Source organism: Phyllostomus hastatus, unplaced genomic scaffold (assembly GCF_019186645.2).
Source record: "Phyllostomus hastatus isolate PE091 unplaced genomic scaffold, TTU_PhHast_1.1 phas_contig_80, whole genome shotgun sequence".
In the NCBI taxonomy this organism is placed as follows: Eukaryota; Metazoa; Chordata; class Mammalia; order Chiroptera; family Phyllostomidae; genus Phyllostomus; species Phyllostomus hastatus.
Genome location: NW_025333960.1, coordinates 970,555 through 995,176, shown reverse-complemented (window position 1 = coordinate 995,176; position 24,622 = coordinate 970,555). Strand labels below are relative to the sequence as shown.

Below are 24,622 nucleotides of genomic sequence, written 5' to 3'. Positions count from 1 at the left end.
TGTTTCTTTTCCTCTTCAGTTTACATTTTATTAGTAAGATGAAGTTGCAAGGCCCTGCCCCTTGCCTTTGGCACAGCCAGGAGATCTCAGGCTCATTAATGAAATGGTAATGGATAATAGAGATCCAATCTCATTACAGCCAATGCTATCATTACAAAAATTTCTGCACATCAGATACTGCTAGGCATTGGGTTTTTCTCACTTCTTTCAAGCATCTGTTGATTCTCTTTAATAGGGGTGTCCAACCTATGGCCTGAATGCCACGTGCAGCCCGGTATGGTTGTGAATTTTTTTTAAATCCTTACCTGAGGATATGTCTATTAACTTGAGAGAGGGAGAGGGAGAGAGGGAGAGAGAGAGAGAGGGAGAGAGAGAGAGAAACATTGATATGAGAGAGAAACATCAATATATCATTAATCAGTTGCCTCCTGGACACATCCTGACTAGGCATTGAACTTGCAGCCTAGGTATGTGTCCTGACTGGAAATCAAACCCGCAACTTTTTGGTGTACAGGATAACACTCCAAGCAACCAACCCACCCATCCAGGGTAGCACCTGTCCATTTCTTATTCTACAGAAGGAATGCTACAAAAGACTTCCTATTGGTGGGTGAAATTCACAGAGAAGACTGTATATTATTTGGGGTTTCTATAATGGAGTAGATATTTATTTATGGTGTGATAGAGTAATAAAGAATGGGCTCTGAGGACAGGCATATCTGGATGCTGCAGATACATGTCGTAACCTCTGGGGTCTCAGTTTTCCTATCTGTATCCAAAGATTGTTAGGAGGATTATATGGACCTAGGTCTATGAAGCTTCCTCACAGGGTAGGTATCTAACAGATGTGGAGTGTACATCTTCTTTATCTCTGTGTGGATCATTGTAGTGACATGATGAAATCCACTGGAACATTAGTTGTGTGTTCTCACTATTCTATGCAATGTGTTGAGGAGAGCAGAGATGAATGCTTCATGATTCCCACCTCAAATCGCTTCCACTTGAGGTTTTCAGTAGCCTCAGAAAAAGAAGCCAGGTCTTTCTGGGCACAGTATCCCATGGAATCCTCAGAATGCTGGAAAACTAAGTTGTAGATACTCGGAAGACCAGAGAAAGTATCTGACTCCATCAGGCCTGGGAGCAGACAAAAGTAGTTCATTTGCTCTCTCATCTGCTCAGTCAGCAAACATTTATTGAGTATCTGTCCTGTGCTGGGGGTATTATGCTACCCAAAGATAGATACCAGGGAAGTCAGGTCTGAAACCACTCACTAGACTGAGCCATCAGGAAGCTGTTGCTGACCTTGACCAGGGCAGCTGCAGTGGCTGATGACAGAAAGAGAGAGGGCTGGACTGCCCCTGCGTCTACCAGCCATGGTCTCATAGCAGGCCTGACTTTCCTGGCTTTATTGCATGTCTGAGAAGGGCTCCTCTCACAATGGCTGATGAAGGATCTTCCCTCTGCTCCTTCTCCAGAGCCATCTTTCTGGGTTTATGCCTTGAGGTCACCTACATTGTCCATCATCCAAACCCCACAGCCCTGGCAGGGCAGAACTGCCCAGCTCCAGCCAGTTCATGGCACAGTTTCTGCTCAGCTGGTCAGGAGACAGGGCCATGGAATGTCAGGCCTGCCTTTTGTCCCACAGTTTATTGTCCCAAGTCTTAGCTTATTTGCTTTGTGACCTTGGAGACATCAAAACCTCTGTTTCTTCATCCATAAAATTGAATGTTAAAATATTGACCTGTCCCATAGGGTTTTTTATGAAGAATAACTGACCCAGATGATGGTAAAGTGTCTTTGTTAATCAGAAAGGACCAAACTGCTTAGCAAGCACAAATTGTTTGCTTACTTGATGTATTCCTCCCTCCCTCCCTCCCTGGGTCTATTGCTCCCTTCCCCAGAAGAGCTTGGTAACAGACATGGCAAGGACAGGAAGAGACATCCATGCCCTGTGGGGAGCCAGACTCAGAGACTGGGCCTATCTGGTGGTCCCTTCCTGTTTCACTCAGACAGGTGCCAGCAGCAGTGAGCCTCCAACTCTACCACCCATCTTTCTCTGTCATCATTCTAACTGCACCCTGCCAGAGAAATTTGGGGCCCTGGTGAACCTCAGCCCTGCTTCTCCTCTGCTTGGAAGGCTCTTTGCCCCATGGGTTGAATGGAAATTCTAACCGCTTAGTCATTCTCAGGCCCAGTCCTGCTCCCACAGTGTGGGTATGAATTTCAATGGACCTTTGTGGATGTATAGATCCCAGACTTTGACTGGAATTCTCTAAGGGCAGGGACAATGTTTTACCTATTCATGACTCTGTTAATTTTTCCACAGATAGGTGTTAAGGTCTCCTGCTTGTCAGGCAGTGTGCTAGACACTAGAGATAAAAATGAAATAAATGAATGAATGAATGAATGAATGAATAAATAAAAGCCCACATTGTTATAGAGGTTACATTGCAATATGAAGACCCAGTCAGTAAACAAATATATGTCAGGTGATGGTGAGTGCTCTGAAGTAAAGTAAGACAAGAAAAAGAAGATAAAAGGGAATGAGGGTATTATGGTCTTATCTCTTACTGGGGGGTCAAGGATGGACTCTAATAGAGAGATACAAAGGAACAGAAGAAAGAGAAAAAGGAATATCTGGGGGAAGAGCAACCCAGTTAAAAGCAAATGCAAAAGCCCTGATGTAGAAATATGCTTGGCATGTTTAAGGACCCAAAAGCAAGAGGGCTCATGTTACTGAAGTGAGGTGAACAGGAGTGGGGGGCAGAGGAATCACAGAAAATAAGTCAAAGAAATAACAGGCTGATTGTAGGGCCTTCTGGTCATAGAAAGGATGTTAGATTTTTCAGAGTGAGATGAGAAACCAGAGGAGAGTTTGGAGGCAAAACTCCAGCGTTATGTCATTTTATGCTTAAGCTGTGCTAGAATGGACTGCAGTGGGGAGGAACAATAATCAAAGTCAAGTGGATCCAAGACCAGGGTGGGCAGTGGATGCAGTGGGAAAGGCTGGGGTCTGTTTTGAAATTCAAGCCCACTAGATCACCTGATGACTGTGTTTGTGTACAAGAGAGCCAAGTAGAGCCAACATGGAACCATGTTTCTCCCCTAAGCATTTGGAAACAGGGAGCTGACATTTCTGAAAAGGACAAGGCTGAAGGAGATAGGTCTTAGACATAATAAGCTGGAGATGCCACTAGATATCTAGATGGAAATGCCAGGAGACATTTAAGTGTGTGAGTCTTCTTCTAGCACCCAAACTTTACCTCTTCTGAAACTCTAGCTGCCAGGCACCTTTTCTCATTCTGTTTCTCAGACATCAGTTCACAGAACTCTCAGCTGCCCCTCCTGAAACCTCATCCTTATTCTTTCTCACTTAGTGTGAGGTGGTTCCTTAGACTGGAAGTCTGGGAGTACTTCTGTATGTGCCAGTCTCTGATTCCACATCCAGTCTGTCACTCTGTCCCATCATTCTACTGCAGAAAGAACCTTCTGAATCTCTTCCTTGCTAGTTTCTCTCTTTCTTATTTCTCCACATCCCTAATCTACTCATATTTTCCACACTGTGTAGTCAAAGCAATCTTTTAAAAGTACACATTAAAAGATGTCATTTGAAAGCCCTGGCTAGTATAGCTCAGTGGATTGAGCTCGGGCTGTGAACCAAAGTGTCGCAGGTTCGATTCCCAGTCAGGGCACATGCCTAGGTTGCAGGCCATGACCCCCAGCAACTGCACATTGATGTTTCGCTCTCTCTCTCTCTCTTTCTCCCTCTCTTCCCTCTCTAAAAATAAATAAATAAACTCTTAAAAAAATATGTCATTTGAGACATGGCTCACATCTTTGCACAACCACATCAAAATTACAACTAAAATATAGAACAACCATCACTTAGAATCAACAGAAGTCAAATTAAATGGAAGTATGACAACTGCAAAATTAAAGAAATCATATGCACCCAGACTGGTAGGAAGGGTGCAGAAATGGAATGGGCTGGTCCCATACCCATGTGTGGTGGATAAAAATTCAGGAGAGATAGCTCGGGAGCAAGGAGGCCCAATCCCACACCAGGCCCCCCAGCCCAAGGTTCCAATGCCAGGAAGATAAGTCCCCACAACTTCTTGTTGCAAAACCTGGCAGAGATTGAGTTGCTGGAAGGAACTGCTGGAGCCCCAAGCTGTACCTCTTAAAGAACCCCCACACAGACTCACCTAATCAGACTAACTCTCTCTGAGCTTTAGCACCAGGGTAGCAGCTTAAAAGGCACCAGTGGTATAAGGGAAAAAACTGAAGTCTGGTATCGAGGTAAGCAGAGGCCATAGTTCCTTTTCTAAACTCTGCAGCAACAGCCAGCAAGCTGGTGCCATATCTGAATCTCCATCAACCTGGACAACACTGTCCCACCCTGAATATCCCCAGAGATTCCACCCCATGCAATTTAAGGGCCCACTGAAGCTGCTTTTCCATTTGAATGACTGGTCTTGGCTCATGCCTCTCAACTTCCTATTCTATCAAACAAGCAACAGCTAACCTCAGTGAGCCTCAGGCCCAGCACCAGCAGCAGCCAGCCCAGATTCACAGCTTGGCTTCACCTGGGAATCTCCAAATCCAGCACAAGTAGCAGCCATCTCAGATTGCTTTATAACTCAGGCAGGGTGGCCCAGGGTAGAACACAGGAGGAGGCTGACCTGTACCACACAGGAAACCCCAGAGCCTGTGAATTCAGTGTGCAGTTATAGACCACCTCAGAGCACCACAACCCTGCCCCTGCACAGCTGATCCTCCACAGAGAGCAGAGGATAGAGGTCAGTGGCCACTGCCAGTTTTTGCAGCTGACTGGGCTGGGTAAATGCCTCCCACTGACTTGCCAACAGCAAGCAAGACTCAACTACAAGAGGAGGGTGTACTCAGCTGACACAAAGGATGCATCTTGAGTACCCAGCTTGGATGATAAGGGAGGCTGTGCCACTGGACCCTGCAGGATACCTACTATTTTAGGCCACACTACCAAGACATGGAGTCAAAGCAGCTCTACCTAATACATAGAGACTAAAGCAGGGTGGCTCCCAAAACAAAGAGACCAAGAAACATGGCTCAAATGAAAGAATAGATCAAAACTCCAGAAAAGGAGCTAAACAAAATGGAGATAAGCAATCTATTAGATGCAGACTTCAAAACAATGGTTATAAGGATGCTCAAGGAACTTAGTGAAGACCTAAGTAGCATAAAAAAGATCCAGTTAGAAATGAAGAATTCATTAATTGAAATAAAGAACAATTTATAGGGAAACAATGGTAGAGTGGATGAACCTGAGAATCCAGTCAATGATTTGGAACATAAGGAAGCAAAAATAACCAATCAGAACAACAAGAAGAAAAAAGAATCCAAAAAACATGAGGATAGTGTAAGCAGCCTCTGGGACAACTTCAAGAGGTGCAACACTCTAGGGATGCCAGAAGAAGAGAAAGAGCAAGAAATGGAAATCTATTTGAAAAAATAATGACAGAAAACTTCCCTAATTTGGTGAAGGAAATAGACATGCAATTCCAGGAAGCACAAAGAGTCCAAAACAAGATGGATGTAAAAAGGCCCACTCCTAGACACATCATAATTAAAATGCCAAATGTTAAAGATAGAGAAGCAGGCATATTTTCTCTTGCTGAGAAAAGTTGTTTACCTATAGGGGAGTTCCCATAAGACTGTGAGCTGATTTCTCAAAAGAAACTTTGCAGGCTAGAAGGTATTGGCAAGAAATATTCAAAGTCATGGAAAGCAGGCACCTATTTTCCATGTTAGCAAAAGTAACATTGAGAATTGAAGGACAGATAAAGAGCTTCCCAGACAAGAAAAAACTGAAGGAGTGCATCATCACCAAACCATTATTATATGAAAGACGAATCTAAAAAAAAAACCCAAAGCAAAAAGAATAACAGAGACCAAATCATGCATAGAGAGAGCATTCTGATGGTTGCCAGATGGGAGGGGTGTGTGGAGGAATGGATGAAGAGATGAAGGGATTAAGAAGTACAAATAGGTAGTTACAGGATAGCCATGGGGATGTAAAGTATAGGAAATGGAGTAGCCAAAGATCTTATACCTGTGACCCGTGGACATGAACAATGGTGGGGGGATGGCCTGAGAGAGTGGTGGGTGCTAGGTGGAGGGTGCCAAAGGGAAAAAATCAGGACATCTGTAATAATATCAATAAAATGTAATTAAAAAATAAAAATTGTAAAACTCGGAAAAAATAAAACATTAGGTGTCATTCCTCTGCTCAAGCTTCTACCACTGGTGGCTTTCTGTTATCCTTCATAAGATGAAGGTGGCTGGCCTGGATGACCAACCTGACTCCATTCTCCTCAGCCAGCCTCACTGTCTTTGAGTCTTAAACAGGCTATATTCTTTTCCACCTCAGAGGCATCTGCCTACCCTGCTCTTCTGCCTGGAGCTCCTGTGGGTGGTTCCTTCTCATCCAGCTTGAGTGACACCTTCTCAGGGAAGCCCTCCCTGACCACCCAGGAAGAAGTACCATATTTTGCAATGTACAATGTGCTCCTGTGTATACTGTGCACCCACATTTTTGGGCCAAACTGTCAGGGAAAAAAATTTTAGTTTTAATTTTTTAGTTTAATTTTTTTATTTATTTATATTTAGAAACAAAACTAATTATCATATTCCAGGGTATTTTTTCACATACAGATGTTGTTATTGCTTTATAGAGTTATACTTTTAATGCATAAGCATAAATAAAAGAAAAACATTTGTATAGATACAAGATTAGTACTACCCATGTATAATGCACATCCTTATTTTTCCCTCAAAAATTTGGTCAAAAAGTGCACATCATACACGGCAAAATACAGTAGATCCTCCAGTTATTTTCTCTAATAGCATCTCCCCATGGTTTTTTAACTCTGAATTTGTTAGTTGATGACTTAATTAATGCCTGCTACCCCTCCCCCCAAGCAAAGGATCCAAACTGTATCTTTTCTGTTCACCCTTGTATCACTCCAGAGCCTGGTACATGAGAGAAATTTAGTAAGTATGTACTGAGTGAATGCATATACAGTGTCTCAGCCACTTGACACAGATATTAGTAAATTCAGGGGTAGGAAAAAGTAGGTTTACAGTTTTGAGAATGCCAAGCGTAGTTTATTCTTTTATTATTTATTAATTATTATATTATTTATTTATATTATAACTATAAACCTAGTTTAGCCCTCTCCTGTATTTGGCGAGTGAAGTGGTGAAGAGATGGGTAGAAAATAAATTACTGAAAGTCTGTTTTCCCCATTCTTAAGTTGGTAAAACTATCTACTTTTCTATATTTTTGATGACCTGGATGGAATTTTGTATTCTTGAAATGTATCTTGGCAGAATGAGGGCTTGCCAATGACCCCATGTGGCAATCCTGTCTGTATAACCCTGTGAGAGCCCACAGTAGTGTCACACCACCCTATCCCCATCTTTATCTGTTTCACAATATTCTGTCTAGCCCTTTAAATCTTGATTTGCAGTTATTTGTCTTTCTGCTCTGCACAGTGCCCTCTTAAGGCATTCTTTATTATTTCAGCTGTAAGAACACAAGCCTGTTGAAAAGAGAACATGCTTTGAATAAAGCCTGCTTGGTGGTCAACTTGATGGGTAGCAGTGAGGCTGTCAGTCTCTGGCTGCCCTCTCTAACAGTGTCTCTTAGGCCCCAGCAGGTCTGCAGTCTCAGCTTAGTACTCTGCCAGGTGTATTTTTGCCATGAGGGATTTCTTCTCCAGAATGAGGTATAGTCATTCTCTTCAGAGATACTGGATTTTTCAGCAGCCTCCTGTGCTTGGCACTAAGGATGCAGCAGTAGGTACGTCATGGCCCCTGTCTTAGGGATTTAAAAGGGGAAATGGTACAAATTTGATAGGCAAAAATTAAGAAACCAGACACTGTCAAATGTTGGAGAAGATGTGTGTTCATCATGTATCTCTGGCCCTGCTGGTAGAATGTATGCTGGCACTTTATCTAGCAGAGGTGGGTACTCATTCCCCCTGGAACCCAGCAGTTTAGTCCATGACCTGTGCCCTCCAGAACCTCTTTTTGTACTGTGCATCAGGCAGAATTCTTGTGTGAGAAGGAATTCATCATAGCATTTTCCAGTAAAAAACTGGAAATGGCCCAAGTGAGTATCTATAGGAGGCTGAATCATGGTCTGTGTATACCATGTGATATATACCACATTAGCAGTGAGAGAACCACAGATGCTACCAACGTGTGCACCAAGTTGAAGTTCAACAGTTTACAAAATAAAGCAAATTATTGGTTAGGCATATATCCTACATATGTAGTCAGCCTCTATACAACCATATACATGTGTGTAAAATGAAAGGGAATACAACACACCAAATCCAAGGGTGTGGTTATCTCCAGCTGGGACAAGTGGGAGAGCTAGAAGGGGAGAGAGCACATGGGGATATAGAGTCCCTGGTAATGTTGAATCTTAGGTGGATCATGGGTTGTAGATGTTTATGATATTGTCATTTAAATCAGTAAGTTCATGGAGGTGGAGCTGACAGGGCCATCAACCAGCAATGACAAGTCAGTCTCAGAGTCACAGAGGATAGTAAGCAGCTCTGTCCAGAGGGGGCAGGAAAGCCCTCCAAGGAGATGACTAGAGAGCTGGGGGTTTAGTGATGAATGAGAATTTGCCAGGTAGAAGAAGTCCCAGGGAGAAGGAGCCTCATGGACCCAGGGCAGAGACATACAGAACCATGGTGTGTGCAATGAATCACTCAAGCTCCCATTGTCTATGGTTAAAGGGTTGGGAGCAGATGGAGCAGGAATAGCTGTAAGGTGGGCCTGGTGGTGGGAGGTTCCAATGAAAGCAGAGGAGCCTGGCAAGCAAAAAGGATCCTGGGGGCTGTGGCAGCCCCCACCCATCCTGAGCAGCATCACTCAGTGGGGATGACTGTTTCCCCATAGAAGTTCAGTCAACCAAAGCATTTTCTGTTACAACAGCTACACCCAAAAGGTTTAAAAGTCACTATGTAGAAGATAGGAGCTCTTGTATATGTTGGTGCCAAAGGATTGCATCATCAGACCTGTGTTTTAGAAAACTGGCCCAGAGGAGAGAGGGCAGCATTCTGGGCCAGAGGACAGCTCACTGGGCTGCTGTGAGTCTTGGGGGAAGAAGTTGTAATTCAGGTCCTACCTCACTGAGCAGACACTTAGTGTGACATAATATTCAACATTCTCCAGTTACTCTGAGATGCATTCCTAAAAATCTGTTTCCCTTTGCCCATATAGACCATTTCAGAGATGTTTTATGTTTCTCCTTGATTGATCTTGACTGTAGCTTTTGACACTGCCTCTCACTTTCTCTGCCCCCCTGACCTTTTGGTTAGGCAGTTAATGATCTTTAAACAAACACTTGAGTATTAAGGCTCTCCAGAAAGGGACCTGGGCCTGATGTCATAGCATTCTCCCTTTATCCAGGGAGAAAATGAGTGTTCCATACACCCCACTTTGTAGACAAAGATGCTTGTGACCTGAAGGTCAAAATTGTCTTTAGGTTAACAATTTTTGATGGCAGATTTTCTGAAATATGTTATACATTTCTCTGCTTTGCTAAAGAGAAATCCATGAACATGATTTCATCTCACCTCTGAGACAATGAATCCTAGTAGGAACATTCATTTCATGAACATTTGTCAGGGCCTATTCCTTGTCTATTCCTGATTTACAAACTGTAGGCACAGAAATCTGCCTGGTGTAGAGTTGGTGTAATGATTTAGAAGCAGAGATAAAAAATCAAGCTTGCCTGAATTCCTGGGTGACTTCCCATCCACTTACCCTCCCCTCCTGCACTCCCTGCTGAAGCCCTCCCATGTCTTTCTTTATTTCTCAAATTCACCAAGCCTCTTTCAGGCCTTTGCACTTATTGGTTCCCCTGTTTAGAACTTCTTCTGGACCTTCACACAGCTTCTTCCTATGATCAGGAATTGCCTCTACAGAGATCTTTCCTAACCACTGATCTAAAAAAGCCAGACCCTCCCACAACCCCAGGCCTTCTCTATAGCATGTTATATATAATATGCATATAGATATAGAAATAGATATTAGTTATATATATTCAAACAAAAATTTGTATTCTATTTGTAGTAATATAAATTTAGTTGATATATTAACATGTTTATAATTTTGTTGTTTTTTTCTGAGTATTAAGCTCTTTGGAAATAGACTTCACTCTATTCCTACCCTTAGAACAGTGTCTGGAAAACAGCTAGGATATATGCATTGATGAATAAAAAGTGGCCCTGCCCTGGAGAAGCCCACAGGCTAGCAAACAGATGTGTACAGATTAAGCAGTGATAGCACAGCAGGCCGAGTGTGATTGAGAGGGGCTGAGGTGGGACCATGGAGAAAGAGATCCTACCCACTGAAGTCTGCATAGACTTCCCAGAGCAGTGGTGTTTGACCTGGGCTTTCAAGGACAAATGGGCATAGGTTGGCAGGCTGAGGAACTGGGGGGCCCTTCTGCATGGGGTGGCAAGCCTATACAGAGGGTTCAAGGCAAAGATGTGTGGGAATGGAGCTTGGGGTGAAGCAGGGACTAGAATATTGGAGGAAACTAAGGTAGTACGGGATTTGGCTGCTGTGACCACTGCCCACATCTTGGACTAGGGTGCCCAAGGTGTGGACCTGGGCCTCGTATTTGTAGGGTGGAGTCTGTTCTGTCTAAGGGGAGTCTGGCCCCAGAGCTCCCCACAGCTAGCACATGGTAGCATGGGACAGGGATTTCTCCACCTGGAACCCTCAACCTCAGAGCTTGTGGGTTTCATGACTTTTGTCTTTTGCTTCTGACCAGGTTGTGAAGAAGGTCAAGTCCATGCAGATGTTCCACATGCCTGTCACCTCAGCCATGCAGGGAGACCGGCTAGGCATCTGTGTCACTCAGTTTGACCCCAAGCTGCTGGAACGTGGCCTGGTGTGTGCCCCTGAGTCCCTGCACACTGTCCATGCAGCCCTCATCTCCGTGGAGAAGATCCCATATTTTCGGGCACCCCTGCAGACCAAAGCCAAGTTCCACATCACAGTGGGCCATGAGACAGTCATGGGCCGGTTGATGTTCTTCAGCCCTTCTCCTGACAGCTTTGACCACGAGCCTGTGCTGGACACCTTCGACTTCTCCAAAGAATACCTGTTCCAGGAACAGTACCTCTGCAAAGATCTGGTGCCGGGGGCAGTAAGCAGTGATCAAGCCAATGAGAAGGTGGGCCAGGCCACAGAAGGCCAGTATCCTCGGCAACAGTGGGCCCTCATAGAGTTTGAGAAGCCTGTCACCTGCCCTCGGCTGTGCCTGGTGATTGGTTCCAAGCTAGATGCGGACATTCACGCCAACATGTGCCGTCTGGCCTTCCATGGCATCTTACTGCATGGGCTGGAGGACAAGAACTATGCTGAGACCCTCTTGCCCAGGCTAAGAGTATACAAGTTGAAGCACAAGCATGGTCTTGTAGAGCGGGTAAGCAGCTCCTCCCTGCCCATTGCCCTTCTGTCTGGCTCTGGGGGCTGGGATGGACACAGTTTGGCATCTGTTATGAGAGCCAGGAAGGCTTCAGAGACTTTCTGATTACAACTTCTGTACTTTTTAGACAAGGAAACTGAGGCCGTCAGTGGTCAAGTGGCCCAGGTTCTCTTATCCCATTAATCATTGTGCCTGGGTCTAAACCCAGGTGGGGGAGCCCAATGTACCCATCACAGTTCAGCTGCTCTGGTTCCCCTCTTCCTTAGGTAGTAGAGGTGCCCACATAGGGCAGAGCAGGCCTGGCTGTCACACAAACCACTTTCAGACAGCAGTGTTTCACCTAGGCCAGCAACCAGCAGTGTCAATGGCCTTCCTAAACTTTGGATGAGAGGCTGGGCCCTGCCCCATCACCCTGATGCCAGGCCCTGGCTCTCAGTTGGGGGCTGAGTCTCATCAGGCCAGGTAGCTTCCATGTCTGCCCTAAGCCAGTCATGTCAAGGGAGGAATCATGGCTGGTCATGCAGGCCAGACTGGGCCAAGTCTGTCCTTAACCTGTGGGGTGGGGTGGGGAATAAGGGTTAATGGTAGCAGGGGGGGCCAGAGAACAAGAGGTAGGAAGGTACAGGAAGATGACAGAGAGGAAGGGCCCCTGCTGCTGGTTTTCTGGGGTACCTGATATCACTGGAGGCAGGTCTTAAGTGTGTGAGTAAGCCAGTCTAGTTTATAGGCTTATCATTAGGGGGGATAGTTATGGGAGCCTGAGAGAGCCTACACAGGGTCCCAAAGTCCTGGAACCCCCTCCTCCCATTGGGTGGATCTGCCCACCCCCAACATCCATCCCTACAGGTCTGAGTGGGAATCCATGCCTACTGGACCTCACATAAATGGGTGGACAAATGTGCAAACCTCACTAACTTCACTGTCCCTGGGGCTGGCTGCCTTGGTGTGGGTCTGTGCAGGTAAGGGATGGCTGTGTGTTTAGCTGACTGAGCTTGGCAGTGCGGAGACACCAGTGTTGGGGAGCTCAGGGTCCTAGTGGGAAAAGCCCTTGTAACCGAACAAGTGGGCTCGACTGCCTGCCATAATGAAAACCAAACTCATGAGACACATGTCGATGCAAAAGGGAAAAGGGTTTTATTCAGATGCTGTGACCCAGGAGAATGGTGACTCATGTCTCAAAGACCATCTTATCGTCCTGATCAAGCCTGCAATTCTTATAGGGATAGGGAGAAGAGGGCTTTTTTTCCTATCTAATTATTTTACTACATTTTTGCATGCTTGGGCCCTATCCATTCATCTTTCTAGACCATGGCTCACTCAGTGTACCTTCTTCTGCACCATCTTAGCCAGTGGGAGAGACTCCCTGGCACTCCCTGACTATCTACAGTATCAGGGTCAGTTGGGAAGGAGTGCTGCAGAACCTGCCATCAAGAAGCCTGGAGGTGCCATAGCCCTCAGCCCACCTCCCCTGTACTTGACTTGTACCTGCACATCCAGGAGAGCTGGTTGGAATCTGCAGGGCACCCCTAGGTCCAACTACACCTGCATGCAGCCCCATTGCCCCCCTCCCTCCCCTTTCCCATTTGGCCTGCCCTTCTGACTGACTGCTTATGGTAACATCCTGAGGCTCTTAGCAGGCCCTGTTCCCCAGATAGTGGGATGAGTTCACCCCTGTGGTCTATCCCTGCTTGCATCATCACAGACTCCAGCTCAGTGTCAGACCCATACTGAGAAGGTGCTCAGGAGAAGATGCCCAGGACCTTGGGCATTAGGAAGTATTGGGGTTACCATTGTCTACCACCCTCTTATCTCACTTACTTCTTCCAGATCCCCAGGTATTCTCCTCTGGAGGTCTGCATTGCAGAACCCTTCCCCTCCCCTCCTCATCTCAGAATGCTTCCTAGGAACTCAGGCCTGTCCCTCTTTCTCTCCTGCACTTACACCTCATATGCCCTCTGATGGAGAAATGAGAAGCAGCCCCTTCCTTACCTGCTCACAGGTCCAAAGCTTGGTATTCCCAGCCCCATGAGCATAGCCCTCCAGCTCAGCCAGGCACAGTTTGGTCACCCTGTGTGTGGATCCTGGAGCTGGGTCTGCATCCCATCTCTGCTGTTCTCTGGGCAGTCAATGGTCCTCTGTGAACATTTGATTTTTTCGTCTGCAGAGTGGTGGTATGCCTAAGTTCCTGGGGTCACTAGGAAGTGTTGAAGGCTGACTGTCAGCCCTAGGCAAGCCCCAAGATGCTCATTTAAGATGAATGTGATAAAGCACTCATCACTCATTTGTCTAACTTGATTTATTAGCAGCATTATGGAGTAAAATTATTTTGTGGTGAAATATCTACCATGGAGTAATGCCCCACTTGGTGTGTTCATGGATCTAATTGTCCCCCACACCAGCCTGTCAGTGGTGCTGGCAGTCACCTCCTGTAAGGACAGGAGCATAGGTTTGTGAGCAGCCAAGTAAACACACTGCTGAAATTACTCAAGCTGGAATGTCCTTGGTAGGAGACTTGCCTTCTGGTAAGGTTGGTAAAGCATTGAACTTGGGGATCAGATTAATAGGGCTCAAACCCTGACTATGCCATACAACACTGCATACCTCAGACTGCTGTTTTATTTCAGCATCCTCATTCATTCACGGCAAACTATTGACCTCATAGGATTGTTTTGAAGGAGCCACCATAGCACAGGGTGTCACATGTAAGAGTTAGCTCTAGCACAAGTGTAGCCAGAAGGCTGGGCTGTTTGTGAGGGGTAGCCCTGTTTGCTTTAAGCAGGACCCAGAGTGCCCAGAGATTTTCAAATTGCTTGGTTGGCCATGGTGTGGGCTGTGTGGCAGAGTGGTCAGATGTGCAGGCCCAGGGCGTGGCAGGCCTGGGCTTCATTTCCACCCTCATACCTCCTACTGTGCAAATGGGGTGGTTGTGAGACTTCCCTGTACCTGAGGGACATCACATGCCCTGTGGGATCAGATGGAGGTGAGATGGAGAAGTGCATGTGAGGGCCTGAGATCAGTGCTTAGCTCCTAAGTCTGTGTTTGCTGTTTCATATATATTAATTTTTAAGCTCTTGGGGTTAGAATAATAAATCCTGGAGGTTGGGGCCAGAATGGTATTTCACTCCTTTCCCAGGACATTATTATCCCTCTTTGAAGGACAGGGACCAGTTCCCCAACCCCTTCAGGATCCACCCAGGGTTTGTGGAAGTGGCGTGTTTGAGAAGGTAGTTAAGAGTCAGTCTGGCCCATAGATGTGGTTGTCCAAGGCAGGGAGAGCCCATGCTGATCTTTCCCCTGCCATGCTTGGCTACCTCCAAAATTTCTTAGACACAATCACAGCTACCTCCCAGTGTCCTGGGCATGTCTCCAAGAGGCCAAGTAATCTTGAAAGGGTTAAATTCAATCTCCTAGGACAGATCACCACCTTGGAAAGCCAACTCCCAGCCTTTGCTTCATGATGCTGGGCCAACTCTTTGTGTCTGTTCTGCAGACACAGTCAGCTTTCTGGGAGCTCAGCTTGGTGCTCCAATATGTCCTCCATTCATAGAAAAGGAAGGCCCAGTCCTCCACAGATAGGTGTTGAATGGACACTTTCCATCTGGGAAGATGTAGGTAGATAGGCTTTCTGAGCCTATTACCTAAAAGATATTATTCATTCATATGTTCAGATGTTTAGCAAGATCCCATGTATGTCAAGCACTGGGGATACAACAAGATGGACAAGTTCTTGTCCTCACAAGGGAAACTGGCAAGGGACAGTAAATTATACACTTTCAGATAGTAGTAAGTGTTAGAAAGAAAGTAACTAAGGGAGGTAACTAGGAAATGCTGAGGACCGTGCATGACACATTGCAAAGGCCAGCTCTCCACCCTTCCCAGCCTTCCCTCTCCCTGCGCTAGGCTTCACTCTCTCCCATTGGACCATATCAGACTCCTTCACACATGTGGCTTAACTCATTGGTGTCACTTAGAGTGACTATGGCCCATGGGCCACATTCCAGCAACTGGTCTTGCCCTACTTCTAATCATCTTCTAAGCTAGTTTCCTCTGGATTCTCTTTCTGAGCTGCTGCAATCAAATACAACCTAATTAACTCACCACTGGAAGTGGCTTTCTTTGTTCAGCAACAAATGAGTCACTTGGGAACTGACTTTGGTTGCTGGCTAATTCTCATTTTTTATTTTTGTGAAGAAATTCTGCTGTGATATACTGTTTGAAATTTTCTCACTTTTCTAACCATTATTTTTCTGTGAGCTTAGAATGTATGTGATGCCAGTGTATACTGTATTCTGTCAGTAGAGCCAATAAGGAACACAACACTTTGCCATGTAATTCATTTAAATAATATCCACACCCCACTGAGCCTTAGAAGTGTAACATTTAAAGTCCACTTTTTCTGTATTGAATGTGGATGTGCACTATTGGTGGATGTACACTGATAATATGAGTAAATAACTAAAACATGTGGTTGGGTGAGATGCCATGAAGCTCTCCCTGTATTATTGTGATTTGTTGTGCACCCAGCACTCCCTAGATCTCTATTGTAACTGCTCAGCTCTACTGCTGTGGTCAAAATGGAAATGAGTCAGTGTGGCTAAGTGCCAGTAAATTTTACTTATGGACACTGAAATTTGAATTACTTTATAGTTTTCATCCATCAAGAAATAGTCGTCTTTTGATGTTTTTCAACCCACTGGAAAATGTAAAAAGCACTCCTAGCTAAAAGCCATACAGAATTGGTGGACAGAATTTGACCCTTTAGCTATAGTTTTTTGACACCTGATCTAAATGGTAAATAGGAATCTTAAAATAGACAACATATCCTGCAAGGAAAAGTCTGATGTCATCTACAGCTACAAGTGCTCTCTCTACATTCCCTAGGAGGTGGGTTCTCAGGTTCTCAGGTGGGGCTTGGATTAATAGAGTAGGTCCAGAGCACTCACGCCAAGGGGAGAGAAGGAAAATAAAACAGTTCTAAAGGACTGTCTTTCTGAGGAAAGCATTTGGTGATGGAATTAGTGTATGGTGATGAGGGAAGTCATTAGTACCCCAATTTTAAGTAAAAACACAGAAATATGTATAGGATTATGAACACAGACAAAGGAAAAGAGACTATGAATGGAATAGAAAACTGTAATAGAATTTCCACATTAACTAAGGAGACACTGGAATGAATTTGATTAAACCAAACAAAAATAAGAAAAACAGGAACACTTCATAAATAATAACAAAACAGAAGGAGCAAGATTAAGTATTAGTTACACTAAATATGAACGGATGAGTTCTATTTAAATACAGAGATGAGTATATTGGATTAAACACATAAAATTTGGTTATATGGTGTTTATAAGAAACACACTTAAAGTGATAAAGGTTAAAAGAAATGTCAGGTGACTAAACAAAAAGAAAACATAAGTAATAATATTAATTTCAGACAATGTAGAATTAAGATTAAGAATACTAACCAAGATAAAGAAGGATGTCATATGATGATAAAAAGCACAGTTACAAACTTGTGTACACAAAACATAAAAACAACATCTATTAGAAATCCAAGGAGAACTTGAAAAAAATGGAACAATAATTGCAGTGGGGCATATTACAGTGCATATTTCAGAATCAAACAGGCCCACTAGACAGCAGATAAAAGACAAGGAGACATAATACCATCACTATGCATGATAGGTAGATAGAAATTCTTACATCCCATGCATAGAGAATGTATACTTTTTCCTATGTATATGCCACATTTACAAAACCTGAGCATTCAGCAGTAGCCATTCAAAAAATATTTGTAGAACACTCGCTATGTACTGTTTTCAGGGCTGGAGATATAACAATGACTAAGAATAGCAAAATTCCTTCTCTCATGGAATCTAGATTCTAGTTGTATATGTGGCCATAGAAAAAACCCTAAGGGATTTTTAAAAATAGAAATCATGACCCATTGAAATTAGAAATGAAGAATTTATATGTAGATATGGATATAGATATATATTGTGTGTGTTCATTCATTCTTTCATATATTTTCTGCTTGGAAATTAACAAACAGTAAATGCTGTCCATTTGGTTAAGGCTATTTCTCATACTATGTATTATATAATGTAGAACCCGTTAGTAATAAGCTTTTTCTCCTTTTTAGTTGTCTTGTAGTCTTTTGATGACATTGAAGAGAGCCTTAGATTCTCTCAGAGGTGACTTTAACACAGGGACAAGATTTAGACCCTTCCATAGCCGCAGTATATAACTAGGATTCAGTGTATTTTCTTCATTGTATTTGCAAGCCACTCTAGTTTTCTCTTTATGGTACCATGTGACATTTCCCTTTTAAGCATATGTATTTAAAGAAAACTGTTAGGTAAATGATAGTATAGGTGTGCAAAGATCAGATGAAAATGATGAGTGGTGAAGGGTATGTCACAGCCAAGGATGGGAGATGCTGGGCCATGTCCCCAGATGTCTCTGCACCTTAGCCAGTGGATCCTTTCTTATGAGCCCAGAGCAGAGTCTCACAGGAAATGGGGTCTTCCTAGTGCAAGACAGACTCATTCCTATGCCAGAGGGATATCCAAAGGGCTACAGGGGCCAGGAGCAGAGCAAGGAATTCTGCTGAGGTGGTCAGGGAAAGCACAAAGAGCCAATGACCTTTGAGCTGTGCCTCATCACTGTTCAGATGCTGGGGCCACAGGGGGAGAGTTTGGGGGAAGGACGTGAAAGAGAGTCTTCCCAGATCCAGGCATTATTTCTGTAGGAGCATAGAGCTGCCATGCCTGGCCCTGGCCATTTGGGAAAAGACCTTCAGCCTACGGTGCCCAGCAGCCAGAGGGCAGGTGACAAGAGCTCCAAGAGACAGGCAGGACCAGCTACTCAAGCCAGACTTTTTAACCCCAACCAGGAGATACACTGCACAGTAGGGAGTGAAAGGAGGCTGGGCCCTTCTATTTAACTTGTGCTAGAGAAATACTCAGTAGAGCCAGCAGAGCAGTCTACAGGGAGGCTGTCCACTCAAGGTCCCCAGTCTCACCCCTCTCACCTAGCCTTCTAGTCTCACCCTGAGCTCTAGTGCCTTGAGTTGACTTGAGTCATCTGACCATCACTAAATTCACTCTGTGGGGCCCTGTTTTCTCACTTGTAACAATTATGTGAAAAGAAATGGGGCACATGAGGGCTCAGCGCCAAGGTCTGTGAGTGTTCTGCATCTCTGCTTGCTCCATTTCACACCTACTATTGCCACACCCCAGGCAATCAGTCACCTTCCCATCACTCTTCCTTACTCCCTGCCCTGGCAGCTTGCATAGCTCCACCCAAATCACTTTTTACAAAACAAAGGTATTCCTCCCAGCTCTTACTCAAAAATCTTTTAGCCTACTTCACCACCAGGACAAAGACAATGGTCACACCTTAGCATACCATGGCTGGCTGGCCATATGAAGTTAGTGACAGGACAGCTGTGGGTGCTAGGATATGGCAGGCCAGGAAGGCAGGCAGGTAGGGCCAAGTGAATGCTTCCTTGAGGCCAGTGTTGGAGGAAAGGAGAGGGCCAATCATGGTGGTATCTGTAGGTCAAGGCTACAGGGAGCTCAGGCTGCAGCCAGCCAGTCTGCCAGAGTGCCAGGACTTGCTAGGTGGACCTCCTGAGGGTATAGGACTTTGGGCAATTCTCTTACCCTCAGTTTCCTTACCAGAGGAATGGGGGCTATAGCCTTTATTTCATGGGATAGTATAAGGAAGGGAAATCAGTCCATACAAGATGCTGAGTGTTGTAGCTGGCATAGGATGGGCTCTTGCTGAGCAGTAGTAGGTATCTTCATTGCTGTTTACTCGGACTTTCCTCATGGTGCAGACACCTGGGTTCCCAGGTGGGGTGGTGGCAAGAAGCTGGCACCCTATTCCCCCCTTTGTGGGATCAGGCCAGGAGTGCTGGTCATCCTGGGTTTGGTACCTATTGGCACAAGATAGCCTTAGGTCTGGGTCAGAGGAGCCTGTGGCATCCAGCAAACCAAATGTAAATAGGCAGACACCACCAGGAGCACTGGCTGGTTTTGCAGTGGGAATCAGCACTGCCTCCTGGCTCTTGGCTTGCCCCCTGTACTACTCATGGCTTTTTAAGTGGGACAAGAGTACCAGGAGCTTGCTGGCTGGGATTCAGGCTGCTCTGTGACTGCCCCTGGTAAGGAGGAGCTATACTTCCTGAACAGGGACTATCTGGCAGACTTGATGGCCCCAGGTGGACAACTTCATCCCATTCCCCCGAAGAAGCAGCATTTGGCCCACTTGGCTACCCCTTGCTTCCCCAAGGCTGTGTCAGCTCCCAGGCCACTTGAAGAGACAGGTGCCTCTGGAGCAGAGCCTACGAAGATGCTCTCCTTGAGGATAAGATCAGATAGCTGTCCTAGTGTTCCGGCCCCAGCCCAAATCCTAACCCTCTTTCCTCCCTTACAGATGTCACTGTCAATAGCTAAGAGTCTTGCTTGGCTGCTGAAGGTCCTGTTAACCTGCCTTTGGAAATTGCCTTTTCTTTGTTTATATATAGACACAGGGTCAAGGCAGATCGATGTGGTGGAAAGAGCTGGCTCTGGCGACCAATGCACTTAGCAGGCACTGGTTGGCCTGACTCTGGACACATCTCCTCCTCCCCACTCTATCCTCTTCTTCTGAAGAACCTGTTTCTTCTTTAAAGGAGCTATAGAAGGGAGTTGATGAAACCACATGTGCAAAGGACCAAGCGTAGGGCCTGGTAATACACAAGTCAATGCTCAGTAAAATGTTAGTTTCGGTTTTTCTATATGAAAAAGCAGCTGCCTTTGGAAGCCGTGCTTTGGTACTTTGTGATCAGCCACTGATGAGTTTTACCTGCATGGGTGCCTCGGTGACAGAAAATAGAAACAAGGAGGGATTCAATGTGGGCAGGTTTTAAGTGTGGAGGGAGCTGGGAAGCAGGGCTTGTCACCAATGGAGAGAGCGCCTGCTCAATGGAAGCTGGCCCAGGTTTGAGAAAAACAGCCCTAGCTAGTCTGAGAGCTGGTTGTGGGGAGTGGCAGGCAGATTCCTCCCAGGGTAGGTGCCCTCTGTGTTGCCCAGAGTCTGGCCCACCCTAGGTCTCCTTACCATGGGTCTCTGGATCTCAATTGATAAAATCAGATGAATCAAAGGCTAATTTCTTTGTCTGGGCTCACCCTAAGGGACTGCAGTGAGCTATTCTTGCTGAAAGCATAGTTTCATGTCCAAAATCTCATTTCTTCCTCACAAAAACCTTGGAGATAGATGCATTTGTCCTGTTTCACAAGAGAGCACACTGAGGCTCAGGGGAGTGCCTTGGCTTGCCATGACCCTGCACTGGGAGGAGGGAAAGGCTTATCTTGGTGAAATGTTTCCTATGCCAAACAAGAATGAATGGTACTAGAACATCATCATTATGTTGGGGATTCTTTGGGAAGTTATTCAAGCCTGGTGGCCTTCACATGCCCTGGAAGAGTCAATATTCCATTTGAAGGGAGCCTTGGAGAGGACTTTGATTGAGGGGTGGAAGCTGGGGTATGAGGGAAAACCTGAGGGCAGACCCTGGCAGGTAGTCTATGCTGAGTATGTGTTAGCATCCTTGCTTTCCTTCAACAGGTTTGGTAAGTCTCTCTATCTTGTGTTTTGAGGGTATGTTAGAATATCCTCTGTCCCAAATGGTGCTTCATTTTAGCTTCTCCCAGTTTGACATTGTGCCAGTCTTTTCTCTGGGTGGTTATTCTGCTACCAAGTCTTACGTGTTCTTGTCAACATCAACACCTTTAATCCTAACAGCCTTTTCCAGAGGAAGAAACTGAGGTTCAGAGAAATCCTTTGCCCAGTTCCTTGTCATAGAGCTGGAAGAGTCAGGACCTTCCCAACCCCTTTTCTCATTTTAGTCCTCCCCACAGCAGACCTGGCTCAGGGCTCCATTTTACAGCCTACCAACCCTCTTTCCTTAGTGCCACTTCTCCAATTTTAATTAGAATAGTTGCTTTGGAACTTGGGCATTTCCCCAGCCTTATCATGGGAGCCCGGCTCTGAGAGAGACACACACATGTAATGACATAATTATGTGCAAAGGCAGCCAAGTCCCCACTCAAAAGCTGGGGACAGTGGGGACTCACCTGGCATGTGAGTGAGCATTTGGCTTCCATGTGCAACCAGTGACTGCTCCAATGACTGAAGGCTAGTAAATGAAGTAAATTATTCATTCAAACAGTGAAAGTCCCTTCTTAGAGTTATTGTTGTAACTGTGCTGGCCCCATTTCAGCATTGTTCCCCAGGAGCAAGGCTGACAGAGCAAATCCTGCATGCACTGCCTTTGGTTTGACATTACAATGATTGATTTCAAGATGAAAAACCTCCAGTTGTTCTCTGAGAGTTTTCCCATGTTGGATATGCTGGTGTCTGATCCCTAAGGTCTCTCCTTTGGTATGAAGAGTCTGTAATTTGGAGAGAAGCCTAACTACTGCACATGTGTATGCACACACATATTCTAGAGATGGATAGGGCTGAGGAAAGCCATTTCCCCAGTCTCCTTCTTTAAACATCCAGGACAAATGATAACCCCTAGTCTTCCTGAAGCTCTCCAGAGATGGAGGCCTCACTGCCTACAGCAGTAAGGGCTGTCGTCTCCCTCCCAACTAGGCTTTCAATCCAATGAGGTTTCATGCAGCAGACATTTGATGAGTCCCCTCTTAGCACCCACCCTGCCCCCAGTAATTTCTGAAAAGTTTTTGTTCTGGGATACAGAAATGTGCTTAGGCCAGCTCCTGCCTTTCAAGACACTCCCACCCCCCACTTCCAACTGGGCCACTGGTACAGGCAAGCTGCAGCTGTGCTGGGAGACCCGCACACAGGCTTCATCTGGGCTGCTCCCACCACAGCCTCTGACTAGGGATTGTGTGATTGTCAGGGTGCTATGGAAGAGTGCTGTGTCACCCAGCAAGGTCTGCTCATATCTGTGGGACAGTAGCCAGTGGGGTAGGGTGCACAGAACCCCATCTAGTGCCCTGTGGTCCTGCATGATGCAGCTAGGAGAACCCTGAGGGAGTGTGGGGAAGCTGAGGCTCCATGTGAACTCATAGAAACTCTCTTTCCCCACATTATAGATGGGAGCTGAGGCCCACACAAGTTAAGACAGGGGTCAGAGTCCTCAAGGCCACCAGAGAAGTAGGTCTTTGAGCCCTAGTTCTGACCCACTATGCAAGCAGGAACTCACCATGCCATCTGGAATCCACCTGTCTGCTGTGAAACCTTAAAGTCTGGATGGATAACAGCACTCCAATATGCTTTTTAGCTCCTTTCATCTTTCCTCATACCTGACCCCATTCTCATAACCTTTTACCCTGTGTTCTCTTGTCTCTAGTATACCACATTTTCCTAAATACAGAGGCCTATACTGGAGCTGGTTACTCAGATCACAGATGGGGAAAGCTCACCCTTCAACCTCATTTCTTGGGTGAGGAAACTGGAGGCCCAGGAAACCGTTTGCCTTTCGTGTTTTCTGTGTGTGGCCTACAGTGCACATCACAGTGGTGCATTTGGGCTGGCATAGCTTCCTTTGAGAGTGAGGTCCTTGGGCCCACCGCAGTTCCCACATCTTGTGGCCATGCTCCATTCATTGTCCTTCCCTGTCTCCTTTCCTGTAGACAGCCTGTGGGAGCTGGGTCCCTGCACTTGGGGATCAGCTCCTCCAGGAACTTGGGATTTCAGGAGCTAGGACTGAGCAGATAGTTCTTGAACCAGACTTGCAAGCCAGCTAGGGTCCAGCCAGTCACAGCCTGGCTCAGAGGAGTGAGTGCAAGGGGATGGAGAATGCCATGGCTGGGCTTATTCACTGCTGCCAAACCTCTGCCTTCCCTTGGCTATTGTTCCCCTGGGATACCAAGCAGTAAGAAAATGGAATGTGTGACTTTGGGCAAATCTCTTAACCTTGCTGAGTCCCTACAGGGCTTTTCGGAGAGAAGCCGTGGAGGCATCTCTCCTAGAATATGGCTGAAGACACCTGTGGCTTTCATGTGCTGCAGGCCAGGTGGGAGAGCAGAGTCAAGGTCTTGGAGTCTGAGGAAGGAAGCATCTGCTGCTGGCTCTGAAAAGGGTTCACCTGGCTGCTGGAATACAACAGTGTGACTATCAGTGGGCATGGTACCCCAGAGTTCCTGAGGCCAGATTCCCAATGGTATGCTGAAGGCCAGCCTCCCTTTCTTACTGTCTGATCCACAAATGGAATTGAAGACACAGAAGGTAGCAGGAGCACCCAAGCAGCACTGTTGTGTCTTCTGGACAAATTATAAGACAAGAGAACAGGAATGACAGAGATGCTCCCTTTGAACCTTTCTAAACTGCCACTCTAGCACCAGTGAGACTATGAGGCCAGCAGCAAGAGGAGCCCCTTGAGCCATCCTTAGGTCATGAAAAGCCTGCTCAGTCCTTACCTTATCCTGATGCTTACAAAAATACTGTGGTAATGTAGGTCAGTGAACTGAATGGCATCACAGGCTTACAGGCCCCCTGCCCAACAGCCCACCCACTGGTCCACTTGGTCAAATGAGAATGTAAACAAGAAGTGCTGAGAGCCCTCTACTTCCTGGCCCTAGGCCTGTGTTTATGTGGCACTTAAACCAACTTTGGGGTTTTCACTGTCTGCCATGAAAGCCCTGAAGCCTTTTGAAGTTGCCCTGCAGTTAATAAAATTAGTCTGCCCTCATTGCACGACCCTGGCTTGGGGAAAGATGGATCCTCTGCTGTCTCTGTGGCATTTAGCTTTTTAAATTAATATTTTATAACCTAAAGAAAGGAAGGTGCAGAGAGGAGATGCAGTGAAACATCTTGTGAAAGGTCTTTTTGGTAATAGTTAGCATATCTGCCACCCCAGGGCTCTGGGTACCAGGGAGCCCAGTGCCAGGCCATGGGAAGGCCAACCAGTAGGCGATGTGTGTTTCAGCCTGAGACCAGCATTGGGTGTGTGAGATAGCTAGGCCCAGAGCAGGTGGGCTGGCTCACTCTTCGCTGAGCACATCTGCCAACAACATGTCCACCTAAACGATTTACATTTATCCCCAAAGAGCCAAGAGCCACCTTCTCTCACCCATCTCTCCCTCCTTACCTCCATAGCGTGTG

General features: G+C 45.9%; 1 protein-coding gene across 1 annotated transcript in view; it reads left to right on the top strand.

Moving 5' to 3' along the window:
• The window catches only part of EEFSEC (eukaryotic elongation factor, selenocysteine-tRNA specific), a 337,743-nt gene that overhangs the window by 260,739 nt on the left and 52,382 nt on the right, over positions 1 to 24,622 (top strand). Inside the window, exon 5 of the mRNA XM_045849702.1 lies at positions 10,841 to 11,497. Within this exon, the coding sequence (XP_045705658.1) occupies positions 10,841 to 11,497 (657 nt within the window). The remainder of the gene's footprint in view (positions 1 to 10,840; positions 11,498 to 24,622) is intronic.